We start from the raw sequence: 15,451 nt of genomic DNA, 5'->3' as shown, positions 1-15,451 counted from the left end.
AGAGGCATGATGGGACTTGTAATTTTGCAACAGCTGGAGGGCCGCCAGTTTGAGACCCCTGATCCCCTGATCTAGTGCCTATCGCACATGCGCCTGATCCAGCCAGCACTGCGCTCCATCTGCACAGTAGCCCACGAGCACGAGACGGGAGGGGGATGACGTCAGAACGTTGCCACGACGACGCGTTTCGGAGGCCTCCTTTATCAGGTCACGCCCACTATGGGTGTTTATCTATTTATATAGAGAAAAGCCAGGTCGCCTCCTCCACCCAGATCTTAAAGGAGACACAAACCAGGAGAGACCAACCAGTGGCCAACACATCCATAATATGGTGGAGCTGTGGCAACATTTTTATATATAAAAAATCTGTGTAGTAGTAGGTACAGCTACCCCAGTGATCTCCAATAGCTTCTGGGTCCCATGCTGAACAGCTGCCCTGCCACAGTGTGAACACAGGAGGTTGCTTGCTAGGCATGGACACCATTCAGGGAAGACTTTGCATTTACTCAATGAATGGAAATGTTTTCTGATTGGATGAGGTGGACATTGTGACATCACCACCCCAGCTCTCCACCTCGTCCAGTCAGAGAACACTTTGCATTCATTGAGAAATTGCAAAGTTTTCTCTGAATGGTGCTTGTTCTGAGCAAGCGACCTCCTGCGTTCACGAAGCAGCAGGGCAGCTGCTCGGCGTCCAGAAGCTTGTGGCAATCACTGTAGTAGCGGCGGTGCCTACTACATTGATTTCCAGCTTCCACATGGATCCCACAAGAAGGACACATACATTGTAACATTAGATTTGTGTAAAAATTGCCACACCTAAACTTCAGCTTTAACATTAATTAATGGGAATACAAAAAATGTAGCAGTTGAATATCTCTATATCTGTGATCCTTTGGAGGATAAAAACCTCCTCCCACATTATCAATGATGTATCCATCAGCATGTGTCTATTGTTACAGGAAGCTGGATGCTCGGGTTCGTGATGCACTCAAAGTTTATACCCATGACTGGGTGATTGTACAGAGGAGGTAAGTAATGATAGGTCCCATAAATTGCACACAATACATTAACAGGAGTATAGTTTCACCATGTAGGAAAAGGTTTCCCTTGCTTGCAGCTGAGATGTCTCTTGAAATATGTTCAAGTGGCCCATTGAAAACTGTTTCCAGTGGGTGGAAGTCTTCTCGTCCTTATTGTTTAGTGTCTGGTTATTTTAAAATGCAAGACAGCTGGAGCAGCCAGTTACATCACTCTGAAGTAGATTGTCCTGTGGCATTGCATCCTCCCCTCCATTACTTCTTTAACCACTTCAGCCCCAAAAGATTTTACCCCCTTCCTGACCAGAGCACTTTTTGCGATTCGGCACTGCGTCACTTTAACTGACAATTGCGTGGTCAGGCGATGTTGCACCCAAACAAAATTGACGTTCTTTTTTCCCCACAAATAGAGCTTTCTTTTGGTGGTATTTGATCACCTCTGCGGTTTTTATTTTTTGCTCTATAAACAAAAAAAGAGCGACAATTTTGAAAAAAATTCTATATTTTTTAATTTTTGCTATAATAAATATCCCCCAGAAATATATAAAAAAAACTATTTTTTTCCTCAGTTTAGGCCGATATGTATTCTTCTACTTTTTTGGTAAAAAAAATCGCAATAAGCGTATATTGATTGGTTTGCGCAAACGTTATAGCGTCTACAAAATAGGGGATAGTTTTATGGCATTTTTATTCTATTTTTTTTATTAGTAATGGTGGAGATCTGCGATTTTTATCGGGGCTGTGACATTATGGCGGACACATCGGACATTTTTGACACTATTTTGGGACCATTGTCATTTATTCAGCGATCAGTGCTATAAAATGCACTGATTACTGTGTAAATGACACTGACAGTGAAGGGGTTAACCACTAGGGGGCGATGAAGGGGTTAAGTGTGTCCTAGGGAGTGATTCTAACTGTGGGGGGATGGGCTTCAACTTACATGACAGCGATCACTGTTCTCGATGACAGAGAGCAGTGATCTCTGTCATGACACAAGGCAGAACGGGGAAATGCCTTGTTTACATAGGCACGTCCTCGTTCTGAGGCTCCGTGAAACGATCGCCGGCGTACGCCGTTCCCGCAAGCACGGTTACTCTGTACGCGGCGGGCGCGCACGCCTGCCAGCCCCGCACCTTAAAGGGGACGTACAGGTACGCCCATTTGCCCACCGCTGCCATTGCATTGTGCCGACGTATATCGGCGTGCGGCGGTCGGCAAGTGTATAATAATGATTAAAAAAGTAATATAGAGAGAGAGAGTCACACACACACATGCACGCCAATCCGCCATAACAATAAGACTACTGACAGGTAAAGTGAATTACATTATTTATCTCGTTACAATGGCATCTAAAAGTGGGTGGGATAAAGGCAGTAAGTGAACATGTTGTCCCTGAAAACAATAGTAAACCGCCACTAAAATAAAAATGAAGCGGTCCCCCCTGCAGGGTTAAGTCATAATGTACTAGTATGCACCACATACTAGCACACTATGACACTTACCTTTAATCCCTCCCGTGCAGCACTGTCATGAATCCCCGGCGCTGCCATCTTCACCTAATCTTCCTCCTGGGTTTGTGGGCACCGGCTGTATGAATGGCCGGGTATGTCTAGAGTTGCCACCTCATCCCTTTAAACTTGAATATACATGAATTACACAGGTTCTGAGGATAATTTAATGCAGATAATGCACTAGGTGATTTTAATTCCAAACCTTAATCAGCCTCAGAACCTGTGTAATTATTATGTGTTTGGGTTAAGAGGGATGAGGTGGGGGGCGTGTCCAACTTCCGGTATGTGAGGAAGCTTTCCTTCAGAGCTCCGACCGCGGCTAAATCCTGACGAATCCTGTGTACCTGCAGGTTGATCCTTTTCGCCCCAAAACTACCGGATCGGATAGCGGAACATCCCGGGCACCTGAAGATGGTGAAATATGGCCCGAGTGTAGATCCTACGCCCGCAGAGAAGCTGGCGAAATATGCGCACAAGGACTCCCAAGATGGCGCCCGGACGGGGAGAGCGAGGCCTCCACCGGCAGCTCCGCCTAACAGTGAGTGGACCGAGGGGGATAGAGACTGGCTGGATCCGACAGACCCGCTGGCTCATCCCCTGCCATCTCCGGGTTCGGAACCTGAGGAGAGCGGCTCCGGTACGCAAGGTGGTGAACCGACGCTTTTACAAATTATGGATACTATCAAAAGCTGCCATGCGGCCTTATCCACGCAAATAGAAACCATTAGAGTAGACTTTGCCCTGCTTAAAGATGATGTGCAGAAGGTGAGGCAGAGAGTCACCCAAACGGAACACAGAATCAGTGCAGTGGAGGATGATCTTAACCCCCTGATGATACATGTCAGAGATCTCTTGGCGGACAACAAAGCCCAGGAGGCTAAACTGGGAGACATAGAGGACAGGCTGAGAAGGAACAACCTTCGGTTCTTAGGATTCCCAGAAGGTACAGAGGGAAAAAACCCGGAGGAATTCCTGCTGACCTGGCTTAAACAGGTATTTGGCACTGATAGCTTCTCCCACCTATTCGCCATAGAGCGCGCGCATAGGATCCCGCTGAGAGCTCCTGTTCCTGGGAGATATCCCAGACCCATGATAGCGCGCTTTCTCTACTTCAGAGACAAGGAAACGATTCTAAGAAAGGCCCGAAATTTACCTGAGCTAATGTTTAACAACAACAGAGTCTCCATTTTCCCTGACTTCTCTGCTGCGACACAGAAACAACGGGCGGCATTTCAAAGTGTAAAACAGCGCTTGCGGGACCGCAGCTTACCATACAGCATGCTTTACCCAGCCAAACTTCGAGTGGTCCACAAAGGACAAACGCAATTCTTTTCCTCACCCAAAGAGGCGAATAGATGGCTGGAATCTCTTGGTCAAGGATAAAGATGGGATGTCCCTAACAGCTAGCAGAACTGGAGGTGAACGCCCAGGTGGATTCCTGTAAAGAAACGAATAATGATCAACATAATCCCATTTTGGCATACCCTGCAGGGTATCAAAGGTGTCTTTTGAGCTAGATGGATGCCGGTTTGCAAGATTCTGCTATAAGTTGACCTGTTGGGAACACTAGTAAATGATCTTCAAGCAACGCGGTGTCGGTAGAACTCTGTAAACTCACATATACTTTTTCCTAAAGCTTCCAGGCCGGCTGGCGTAGGAAGAATACCCCCCTTTAGGAAGTGCTCTTTACGGTTTCAATGTTAGGGGTGAAAGTCTGTGGGTTGTTCGGGGCTGCAGGCAGGGTGGGGGGACGGGGAGTTCAGATCACTTATAGTGATCACAATGTTGGTTGTTATGCCTTTTGTTCTTTTTTTTTCTTTTTTCTTTTGTTTTTGAAGTTATATCAAGCAACGAAAGGATACCCTAAAAGTTTAACACTGCTTAGGATATGGGTACTCTGGTATCGGGAAAAGAGTTCATATGCATATTCAAGAGTACGGTACATGCTAGATATACCTATAGATGGGAAGGATGTCACCATATGTTACTCCAGGGGGCAAGATTTAGATGTAGGAAGGAAATACATGGAGCGTCCCTTTGCGGGGGGATTGGAAATGCTGATATACCCCCGAGATATTTACGTTCTTGCTATTATACCCAATTTTCACCATGGTGCAGTCCCTTGATATTCTCTCATGGAATGTGAGAGGTCTAAATTCAAAAATAAAAAGAGCCTTAGTATTTAAATACATATTAAAACGAAGGCCACATATTATATTCCTTCAGGAAACACATCTAGTGGGATCCAAGACGTTAGCCCTTCATAGGGCTTTTGTAGGTAGAGCATTCCACTCTACTTATTCCAGTTATGCTAGGGGTGTGTCCATTTTGCTTGCCAAATCGCTTCTACACACTATTAAAACGGTCAAAATTGATCCTATGGGTAGATATGTGGCCCTCGCGATTATTATTAATAATCAAGCTTTTACCCTGGTAGCAGTGTATATACCTCCCCCGTTTGCAATCAAGGTATGGGAGGAGATGATGGCTGATGTATTGCAGATGGCGGAGGGCCCGATTATTTTGGCCGGGGATCTGAATGCTGTATTATCACCAGACAAGGATAGGTTTAAAATGGCTGCGGTAGGAGGTTCACCCCTGGAGGCATGTGTGAAACCCTATGATTTAATGGAGGCCTGGCGGTGGAAACACCCTGATGTTAAAGAATATTCCTGTTACTCTGCCACTTATAATACACTCTCGAGGATAGATTTGTGTTTTGTCTCTAGAAACCTGCTCCCAAGGGTGGTAGATGTTCAGTATCTGCCGAGGGCCATCTCGGATCACTCTCCCATGCTTCTCTCCATTGACTTGGAAAAACCGAGGGGTTATGTGGTATGGAGATTGACTCCCCTATGGCTTGAGGAGGAGTGTTTCGAGAGGTCCACCGCAGCATCTATCAACAATTTCTGGCTAGTAAACCAGAAAGAGGTCCCGATTGGGGTCACATGGGATGCTTTTAAGGCTACACTCCGGGGATCCATCTCAGGTTTAGTAAAACAACTGCAGTCTGATAAAGGTTGGAAGGTAAGAGATGCGGAACAAACAGCCACGGAATCCGAAGTAGAGTATATTAAAAACCCTAATTCTGATACCCATAGAATATGGAGAGATAATATAAGAAAACTAGATTTAGTGTTGATAGAAAAAACTCAGAAAAAACTACTTTATCAGTCACAAAGGATCTTTGAGTTTGGGGATAAAAATAGTAGATTGATGGCATACCTGGCACACTCCCAGCAGAACCCCACTTCTATTCCAAGAATATATGACGCAAATGGGAAAATCTGCACATCACACGATGATGTCGCAGATGCTTTCTTATCGTTCTATAAAGATCTGTATAGGTCAAGGGTGGATTATGAGTTGGAGGAGGTGCGGACGTACCTTGCCCCAATACCCCTGACTGGGCTTACGGCAGAGGGAGTGGAGGAACTAGATGCCCAGTTTACAACTGAAGAAGTATTATCAGCTATAAAGTCCCTTAAACCTAATAAAACCCCCGGACTGGACGGGTTTCCAGTCGAATGGTACAAAGCATATGCGGAAACCTTAACCCCTAGGTTGCTTGAGATGTATGAAGATGCCTTTGACAGGGGTATTCTACCTGAATCTATGAGGGAAGCTCTGATAGTATTGATCCCCAAGCCGCACAAGGACCACGATTTCTGTGAATCATATAGGCCTATATCCCTTATTAATGTAGACGCAAAAATCCTAGCTAAAATTCTGGCGAAACGTCTCAATGGGGTGATAGCATCTATTATTCATCCTGATCAGACAGGATTTATTCCTGAGAGATCGACGGCCATAAATCTGAGACGCCTATTTACTATATTACAATCGAAGGGCCCTGTCCCCGATACTCGGGTGGTGGTGTCACTAGACACTCATAAGGCGTTTGACTCTATAGAATGGCCATATCTCATAGCGGTTCTTGAGCGGCTGGGGTTCGGCCCAAAATTCATAAGGTGGGTCAGACTCCTATATGCGGAACCTCGGGCTAGATTACGTGTCAATAACTCCATTGCTGGACCTTTCAATATAGCTAGGGGCACGCGGCAGGGGTGCCCTTTGTCGCCCCTGCTGTTTGCCCTGGCAATAGAACCATTGGCGGCGATGTTGAGGGCGGACGAGCAGATCAAGGGATGTAGGATTGGTGACAGAGAAGAAAAAACATCTTTATACGCTGACGATATGCTTCTATATCTGGAGGAGGCGGAGGGGTCATTGCCCATAGCCTTGGACAGAATATCCGATTTTGGGAGATACTCCGGGTTCAAAGTGAACTGGAGCAAATCCGTAATATTTCCTATTGACCCCGCATATGCTCCGAAACTCTCTCAGGGGATATCACTAGCCCTGGTATCAAGGTTTAGATACCTCGGGGTTGAGATACAGCTACCATTGAACTCGTATGTGTCGATTAACCTACTACCGGTCTGGAAACGTCTAAGGGAGAGTACGCAGACCTGGGCTAAACTTCCCCTTGGCCTTTTTGGGCGAATTAATATATTTAAAATGATTTACTTGCCCAGGTTCTTGTACCTACTCTGGCATGCCCCGGTATACATTCCAAAGAAATGGTTTGTTGACATAAACAAGACACTTGGTACGTTTCTATGGGGACCCAAACCCGCTAGAATATCTATGGAAACACTCCATTTACCTATAAGGTCGGGTGGGCTAGCTCTACCAAACTTGAGATATTACTATCTAGCTGCCCAATTAACACATATACATTGGTGGTGCTTCCCGCAGATGAACATAGCTTCGGTGGCTACTCAAGCTGCCCAGGTTCATTCGTACGAAGCACTGAACAATGTCCTGTTTAGAAATGGCCCGTACCCGACTAGGGGGTCTAATATATTAAAGCTCTCATATAAAATATTTCATATATGTAATGGGTTAATAGGGGGATCAAGTCTGGCAGTTTCCCCTAATGCTCCGCTGTGGCATAACCCTCAACTCCCCGAGATAGCCAAGGTTCCAGACGGAGCCCACTGGGCTGTTTATGGGATTAAATACGCACATCAACTGTTTAGGAATGGCATTTTCAGAACTTTTATAGATCTGAAGACTGAATACAACATACCCAATACCTCCCTGTTTAGATACCTCCAGTTGAGGCATGCCGTCAGGGCGCAATACGGAGGGGGTGTGGTTAATCTCTCCATGTCCGCAATGGAAAAACTTATTGCTGAGGAAGACCACTCAAAGCTGATCTCTAGATACTACTCAGTTTTGTTGGCTCCCTCTTCACCTGGATTGGATAGGGTGGCCTTACAGTGGAAAACAGATATTCCATCTCTTACAGAGGAAACGTGGCAGGGAGTGTTAGACACCACAATGTCATCAATGATCTCGGCTAGAGATAAAATGCTTCAATTCAACTATCTGCATAGAATATACTACACCCCGAAAAGGCTGCATAAAATGGGAAGGAGGGATTCCCCGGAGTGTACCCGTTGCAAAGCAGAGGTGGGAGATTTCTTCCACATGGTATGGCAATGCCCCCAGGTGATGTCATACTGGAGGGAAATCCTTACATTCGTGGAGGAAAAGCTAGAGCTTCCAAATATTTATTCTCCAGCTAGGTGCTTGCTTGGAGACTTGGAAGAGGAAGACATACCCACATCAAAGAAAACCCTTTTACGAATACTATTTTGTTATGCTAAGAAGGCCTTGGCCCTCAAGTGGAGGGAACAGAGCCCTCCCTCTCTTGGGGACTGGTTAAGATTGATAGATAAAGCCCTACCAATGTATAAACTCACATATCAGGCTAGAGGGAGTAACAAAAAATTTAACAAAATCTGGGGGAAATGGATCACAAAGGTATCCGGAGAGATTGATATATAATTAATATCAGCTTAATTAACAAGATATATGTGCAGGTGTGATGGACGCGAGGTAGGACATAGATTTACTGTTGGGAATAATAATAGAGTATATAAGCCAAAGGAAATAATAGGAATAAGAAAAGGAAATAATAAGATAAGAAACGAATAAGTTGGTTAATACGTATATTGACAGAGCTTTATTTTTATTTTTTATAAAATTTTTTTTATGATAACAAATATTAGATTTGAGTGATTGTTACCAGTATACAATGTTACACAATATAAGATGTTATAAGGTGACAAAGAATTGTGATACAGTACTGTAAAATAATTTTGTGAACTTCAATAAAATTTACCCTTTAAAAAAAAAAAAAAAAAAAGAGGGATGAGGTGGCAACCCTAAATATGTCGTCCCTTCAGAGTGCATGCGCTGGTGACGTCACCGGTAGCATCCCTTGTGAATATCTCCTAAACTGTGCAAGTTTAGGAGATATTTACTGTACATACAGGTAAGCCTTGTCATAGACTTGACTGTAGGTACAAGTTCAGAAGTGGAATTTGGCCATTGTCAAAGTTGCTAAAATCCTTACGCCTGCAGAAAAAATGGGCAGGCGTAAGTATTTGAGCGACTTTGATAATGGCCAAATTGTAATGGATAAACGAATGGTTCAGAGCAACTCCAAAACTGCAGCTCTTGTGGGATGTTACCAGTCTGTAGTGGTCAGGACCCACCAAATATTGTCCAAGGAAGGAAAACCAGTGAACTGTGGCAGTAGGGTAATGGGCGGCCAAGGCTCTTTGACACTCGTGGAGAGAGAAGGGTGGCTTGTGTAGTCTGATCCAATAGAAGAGATACTATAGCTCAAGTTGATGAAAAAGTTTATGCTGGCTCTGATAGAAAGGTGTCAGAACACTCTGTGCATCACAGTTTGTTGTGTATGGGGCTGCATAGACGCTCGGGGTGCCCATACTGACCCGTGTTCAAAACCAAAAGCGCCTACAATGGACACTTGAGCATCAGAACTGGACCATGGCGCAATGGAAGAAGGTGGCCTGGTCTGATGAATCCCGTTTTCTTTTACATCATGTGGATGGTTGGGTATGTGTGTGTGCATCGCTTACCTGGGGAAGAACTGGCACCAGGAGAAGACAAGCCAGCAGAGGCAGTGTGATGCTTTATCTAGTGGAGTCCATGCCTTCATGGGCCAGGGCTGTTTAAGTGGCAAAAAAGGGGACCTACTCAATATTAGGTGGGCGGCCATAATGTTAAGGCTGATTGAGATATACACTCACTGACCACTTTATTAATAAGTACACCTGTTCAATTGCTTGGTAACACAAATTGCTAATCAGTCAATCACATGGTATCAACTCAATGCATTTAGGCATCTAGACGTGGTGAAGATGACTTGCTGAAGTTCAAACTGAACATCATAATGGGGAAGAAAGGAAAGTTAAGTGACTTTGTACATGGCATGGTTGTTGGTGCCAGACAGGCTGGTCTTAGTATTTCAAAAACTGCTGATCTACTGGGATTTTCACGCAGAACTATCTCTCGGATTTATAAAAGAATGGTCTGAAAAAGAGAAAATATCCAGTGAGCGGCAGTTGTGTGGAGGAAAATACCTTGTTGATGTCAGAGGAGAATGGGCAGACTGTTTTGCGATGATAGAAAGGCAACAGTAACTCAAATAACCACTCGTTACAACCAAGGTATGCAGAATACCATCTCTGAACGCACAACACATCGAACCTTGAAGCAGATGGGTTACAGCAGCAGAAAACCACACTCTTGTCAGAAAAAAACAGGAAACTGAGGCTTCAATTTGCACAGGCTCACCAAAATTGGACAATAGAAGATTGGAAAAACGTGCCTGGTCTGATGATTTAGAATTTGGCGCAAACAACATGAAAGCATGGATCCATCCTGCCTTGTATTAAAGGTTCTTCAGGCTGGTGGTGTAATGGTGTGGGGGATATTTTCTTGGCACACTTAAAAAGAGCAAGAGCATTGTTTAAACGCCACGGCCTACCTGAGTATTGTTGCTGACCATGTCCATCCCTTTATGACTACAGTGTACCCATCTTCTGATGGCTCCTTCCAGCAGGATAATGCACCATGTCACAAAGCTCCAATCATCTCACCACTGGTTTCTTGAACATGACAATGAGATCACTGTACTCCAATGGCCTCCACAGTCACCAGATCTCATCCAATAGATCACCTTTGGGATGTGCATCATGGATCTCACGGGAGATTCGCATCATGGATGTGCAACTGACAAATCTGCAGCAACTGCGTGATGCTATCATGTCATTATGGACAAAAATCTCTGAGGAATGTTTCCAACACCTTGGTGAATCTATTCCACGAAGAATGAAGTCGAAAGGGGGTCCAACCCGGTTCTAGCAAGGTGTACCTAATAAAGTGGCTGGTGAGTGCGTGTATGTATGTATGTATGTATGTATGTGTGTGTGTGTGTATGTATGTATATACACACACAGTATCTCACAAAAGTGAGTACTCCCCTCAAAATAACTCAACACACAGCCATTAATGTCTAAACCACTGGTAACAAAAATGAGTACACCCCTAAGTGAAAATGTCCAAATTGGGCCCAAAGCGTCAATATTTTGTGTGGCCACCATTATTTTCCAGCACTGCCTTAACCCTCTTGGGCATGGAGTTCACCAGAACTTCACAGGTTGCCACTGGAGTCCTCTTCTACTCCTCCATGACGACATCACGGAGCTGGTTGATGTTAGAGACCTTGCGCTCCTCCACCTTCTGTTTTGAGGATGCCCTGTAGCTCCCCAGTACCGGCAGCACTCATGAAGCCCCAGACCATGACACTCCCACCACCATGCTTGACTGTAGAGAAGACACACTTGTCTTTGTACTCCTCACCTGGTTGCCATCACACACGCTTGACACCATCTGAACCAAATAAGTTTATCTTGGTCTCATCAGACCACAGGACATGGTTCCAGTAATCCATGTCCTTAGTCTGTTTTGTCGTAAGAAAACTGTTTGCGGGCTTTCTTGTGCATCATCTTTAGAGGAGGCTTCCTTCTGGGATGACAGCCATGCAGACCAATTTGATGCAGTGTGCGGCATATGATCGGAGCACTGACAGGCTGACCCCCCACCCCTTCAACCTCTGCAGCAATGCTGGCAGCACTCATACGTCTATTTCCCAAAGACAACCTCTGGATATGATGCTGAGCACGTGCACTCAACTTCTTTGGTCGACCATGGCGAGGCCTGTTCTGAGTGGAACCTGTCCTGTTAAACCGCTGTGTGGTCTTGGCCAATTCTTTTCTTCAGATCCTCAGGGGTTCTTTGCCATGAGGTGCCATGTTGAACTTCCAATGACCAGTATGAGAGAGTGAGAGTGATAACACCAAATTTCACACACCTGCTCCCCATTCACATCTGAGACCTTGTAACACTAACGAGTCACATGACACCAGGAAGGGAAAATGGCTAATTGGGCCCAAATTGGACATTTTCACTTAGGGGTGTACTCACTTTTGTTGCCAGCGGTTTAGACATTAATGGCTGTGTGTTGATTTATTTTGAGGGGACAGCAAATTTACACTGTTATACAAGCTGTACACTCACTACTTTACATTGTAGCAAAGTGTCATTTCTTCAGTGTTGTCACATGAAAAGATAGAATAAAATATTTACAAAAAATGTGAGGGGTGTACTCACATTTGTGAGATACTGTGTGTATATACACACACAAACACAAGTCCCAAAGTCAGATTGCAAACTACTGCAACCCAATTCCTTTGCCATAGCTCTACCAAAGAGTTCTATGACCAGATTTAGGATGGAGTCACCATGATGGGAGCTATTTTGCTATTTTGCATAGTTTAAGCCCCATACACACTATTCAATTTTCTGCAGATTTTTGTCTTCAGATTTACCAAAACCATATAATATGAGGTCAAACTTTAAGAGTTTACATTTGTATGCAATCAGGCAGGTCCTTGCACTACATGGTTTTGGTAAATCTGAAGACGAAAATCTGCAGAAAATCTAATAGTGTGTATGGGGTCCTACATTGAAATAGATATTGAAAGACAGAAACATTACACAAGATTAGAAACAAAACATACTATAGTAGAGATTGCATATCATCAGTTGAGGGCTTTGGGGTTATTTTTGCAGAGCTTGCACTTCTTTGAAATGAAAGTGGTACTTGAAGTGCAGTTGTCCCTTATTATCACTCTGGTTTTCTGTAAATAGGTCTCAGAGTCTGAGCACGGCGTACACTCCCATCACCGCAGAACGCCAGCGACAACGGCAGAAAGCTCTGAACCGACAGTTGTATGAGCTGGATGAGGCCTCAGAGGAGAGGGGGGTTCCTCCTGAGGAGCAGGTAACTTAATGTAAAGGCTTAAAACTGAACTCCTGACAAATGGTTAAATACAATGCTGGAATAAATATATGTGAGCTTTTTTTTTCCTGTGAGTGGATTTTGACTTAGATTTTTGTCCATCCAGTTCTAACATTTACACAACGCTGCCACCCTGCCAGACGACAGAATATGGCTGGTGACCTGATCCCTCTATATTTTACTTAATGTGATTGTAAACGATCACCTTGTAAAACAACCCATTCAGTTTAAAATTGAAATGAAAGGTAAAACATTTTTGTATAGATATAAAAAACATTATGAATACCTTTTTTCAAATTTTTATAAGTGATCTAATACCCTCTGTTCTCAGCTGCATAAGAGCTGGGGAGGAGAAACAGCAGTACACAGAGCTTCCCCATGAATGACTGTGCAGCGGGGGCATGTCAGGACAAGTCTGGTCATTGGAGAGTACACTGGGTTGCCAGCATAGCTAGAGAACTGACCATGCTGTGCTCTCCTGCATAGAGTGGTCAGTTTTTAATAGGAAAGCAGGGGCACTGGCAGGAACACCAGAGATTTCACACAAAGGAAGCAATACGAAGATAACAGCATACTTTCTTATACAATTACATGGTACAGCAGGCACATATCAGATATACACATGAATACTGCAGGGGCAATGTCCCATTCAAGTCTCTGACATGGAAGCAGTTAAGCCTATGGGAGGTTGGTGTGAAGGTGCAGACCAGACAACAGGCATTGATGGAGAACGCAGCTGTTGGAAAAGATTAATAAGGACCTTAAACAGTGGTAGCAAAATTTACTGTATTAAGGAGGCTAGGGAGGGGGCAGAGGGAATTTTAAGAATTAGTGAACTTGTACTTTTAAAACGGAACTAAACTGCTGAATGAACTGCCTCCTCTACCCATCTTCTGTACCATAGCCTAAAAACTCTGGTTTGTGCACATATGTGCCGCTGGCGTCTTCTAGGACCTGGCAGCACATTTGCACATGCGTGGAAGGATTTCTGCAACTTCTAGCAGATTGCCACTATATCATCGGTGGCGGTTTGTGTCCCATCTGGGGTGCCAAATATAGTAAGTGGTGCAAATTATTATTATTCGAGGGTGGTTACGGATTCCCCTTATCTATTGCACCTATGTATTAACTTGTCTAATCCCCTAGTTAGTTAGTCTATTAAAACTCTGATCACATGTTACCGTTGATATCACAATAATACAAGGTTAGCTATGAGACCAAGCACATGGCTTAATAAAACAAAGTCTTATTTATTTCCCAAGAAAATTGGAAAACTCTAACATAAAATACTAAGGAAAGATATTACAAACATATACCAATAGAACAAATAATACAAGAATAACAAAGAATATCACAATGCTTGCCTCAAAGCTTTGTGTCAGTGGGCTGGGCTCAGATGACAAAGAGAGCTAGCTCGTTTAGTCTTTTATACTTCGATCATACACCATCCAAATCCAACCCCATTGCCATCCCATCTAGACATTTGACGAATCAATATTTATGGGGCAGTCCTATTATATGACTGTTTGTCCTGCTGTATTGGCCTCTAGGGGCAGCATTGTCCATGTATCATGTCTCTGCATCCTAGGTCAATCTTCAATGGCTTTGATCTTTTGAGGACATTCATCAATCATCTTGTCAGCTATGGTCCCTTTCAAGTTTGCGTTATAGCAACAGACGGTCCAGAGCCAAGAGCTGAGAAATGACATTCCAGACCGTCCCCAGGAAAGCAAATGCTTGGTTGTATCAACCAGAAAGAAACTCAAACCTTTACCCTTTAAAGCCATGGAACTGCAAGTATCAGCATGGCTGATCTTTGGGAATAGGAAACAGATATGTAGAAACTCCAGAAATATGACATTAGACCAATTTGCCTTCCAACAGCATGCAAATCTATTGTGCATGTGCACATACGCTGCCCAGTTGCAGCTTAGTAACATACTGCCTCCTCGGATAACTGTGACGTAGCTGTTTCAGTTTTTGTGTAAGTGGGAGGGGGAGATGGATAAAATAAAATAAAAAATGTTGCTGGAGTAAGTTTAGCTCTGCTTTAAACACTACAGCCTGGTTCCCTCCTTTCCACCAGCGTATTTGGACTGTAAAGGAGCAGCAGCAGCAGCACAGTAAAAAGCATACTCCCTTTTTGTCACTCTCCACCTGACAGCCATTTGATGGTTTAACAGTTTGGTTGTGCACACAAGCAATGTGATAGTTAGCAATCCCCACACTGCAGCAATGTAACTGCTTTTTAAGCTGTTAAATCGATGGGTTTCGTTCTGCTTTATGATTTACTACTGTTCAGGGGCTCTGGGCATCAGCAAAATGGCAGTCTCCAGCAATAAGAAACAGGAACAGTACTAGAGGCAATTTACACCAAATGCAGCCCACCTGTGCAGTGCCTGCCAGATGCAGCCCACCTGTGCAATGCCTACCTGTGCAATGCCCACCAGATCATAGCATCTATTAGGGAGGCAGGCACACACACTTATTAGCAGTCTTCAGTGAATTCTCCATGGCAAGCGATGCAGAATCCACTCCAGAGAGGGAAGGTAGGTGACTCCGCTCACAGCAGGGCCATGGTGTCATCAGTACAGGAATTGAGAGAAAGTTTCTCACAATTTCCCTAGCAGGACCAGAGTTTTCAGTAA

The 15,451-nt window shown here is 44.2% G+C and overlaps 1 protein-coding gene across 7 annotated transcripts in view; it reads left to right on the top strand.

Moving 5' to 3' along the window:
• The window catches only part of DOCK6 (dedicator of cytokinesis 6), a 299,047-nt gene that overhangs the window by 79,773 nt on the left and 203,823 nt on the right, over window positions 1-15,451 (top strand). For all 7 annotated transcript variants that reach the window (XM_073622622.1, XM_073622618.1, XM_073622617.1 and 4 more), the window contains exons 4-5: window positions 963-1,031; window positions 12,653-12,785. In XM_073622622.1, coding sequence (XP_073478723.1) covers window positions 963-1,031; window positions 12,653-12,785 — 202 coding nt within the window. The remainder of the gene's footprint in view (window positions 1-962; window positions 1,032-12,652; window positions 12,786-15,451) is intronic.

This window comes from Aquarana catesbeiana, linkage group LG03 (assembly GCF_042186555.1).
Source record: "Aquarana catesbeiana isolate 2022-GZ linkage group LG03, ASM4218655v1, whole genome shotgun sequence".
NCBI lineage: Eukaryota > Metazoa > Chordata > Amphibia > Anura > Ranidae > Aquarana > Aquarana catesbeiana.
The sequence above is the reverse complement of the archived record's forward strand: the minus strand, read 5'-3'. Positions and strand labels throughout refer to the sequence as shown.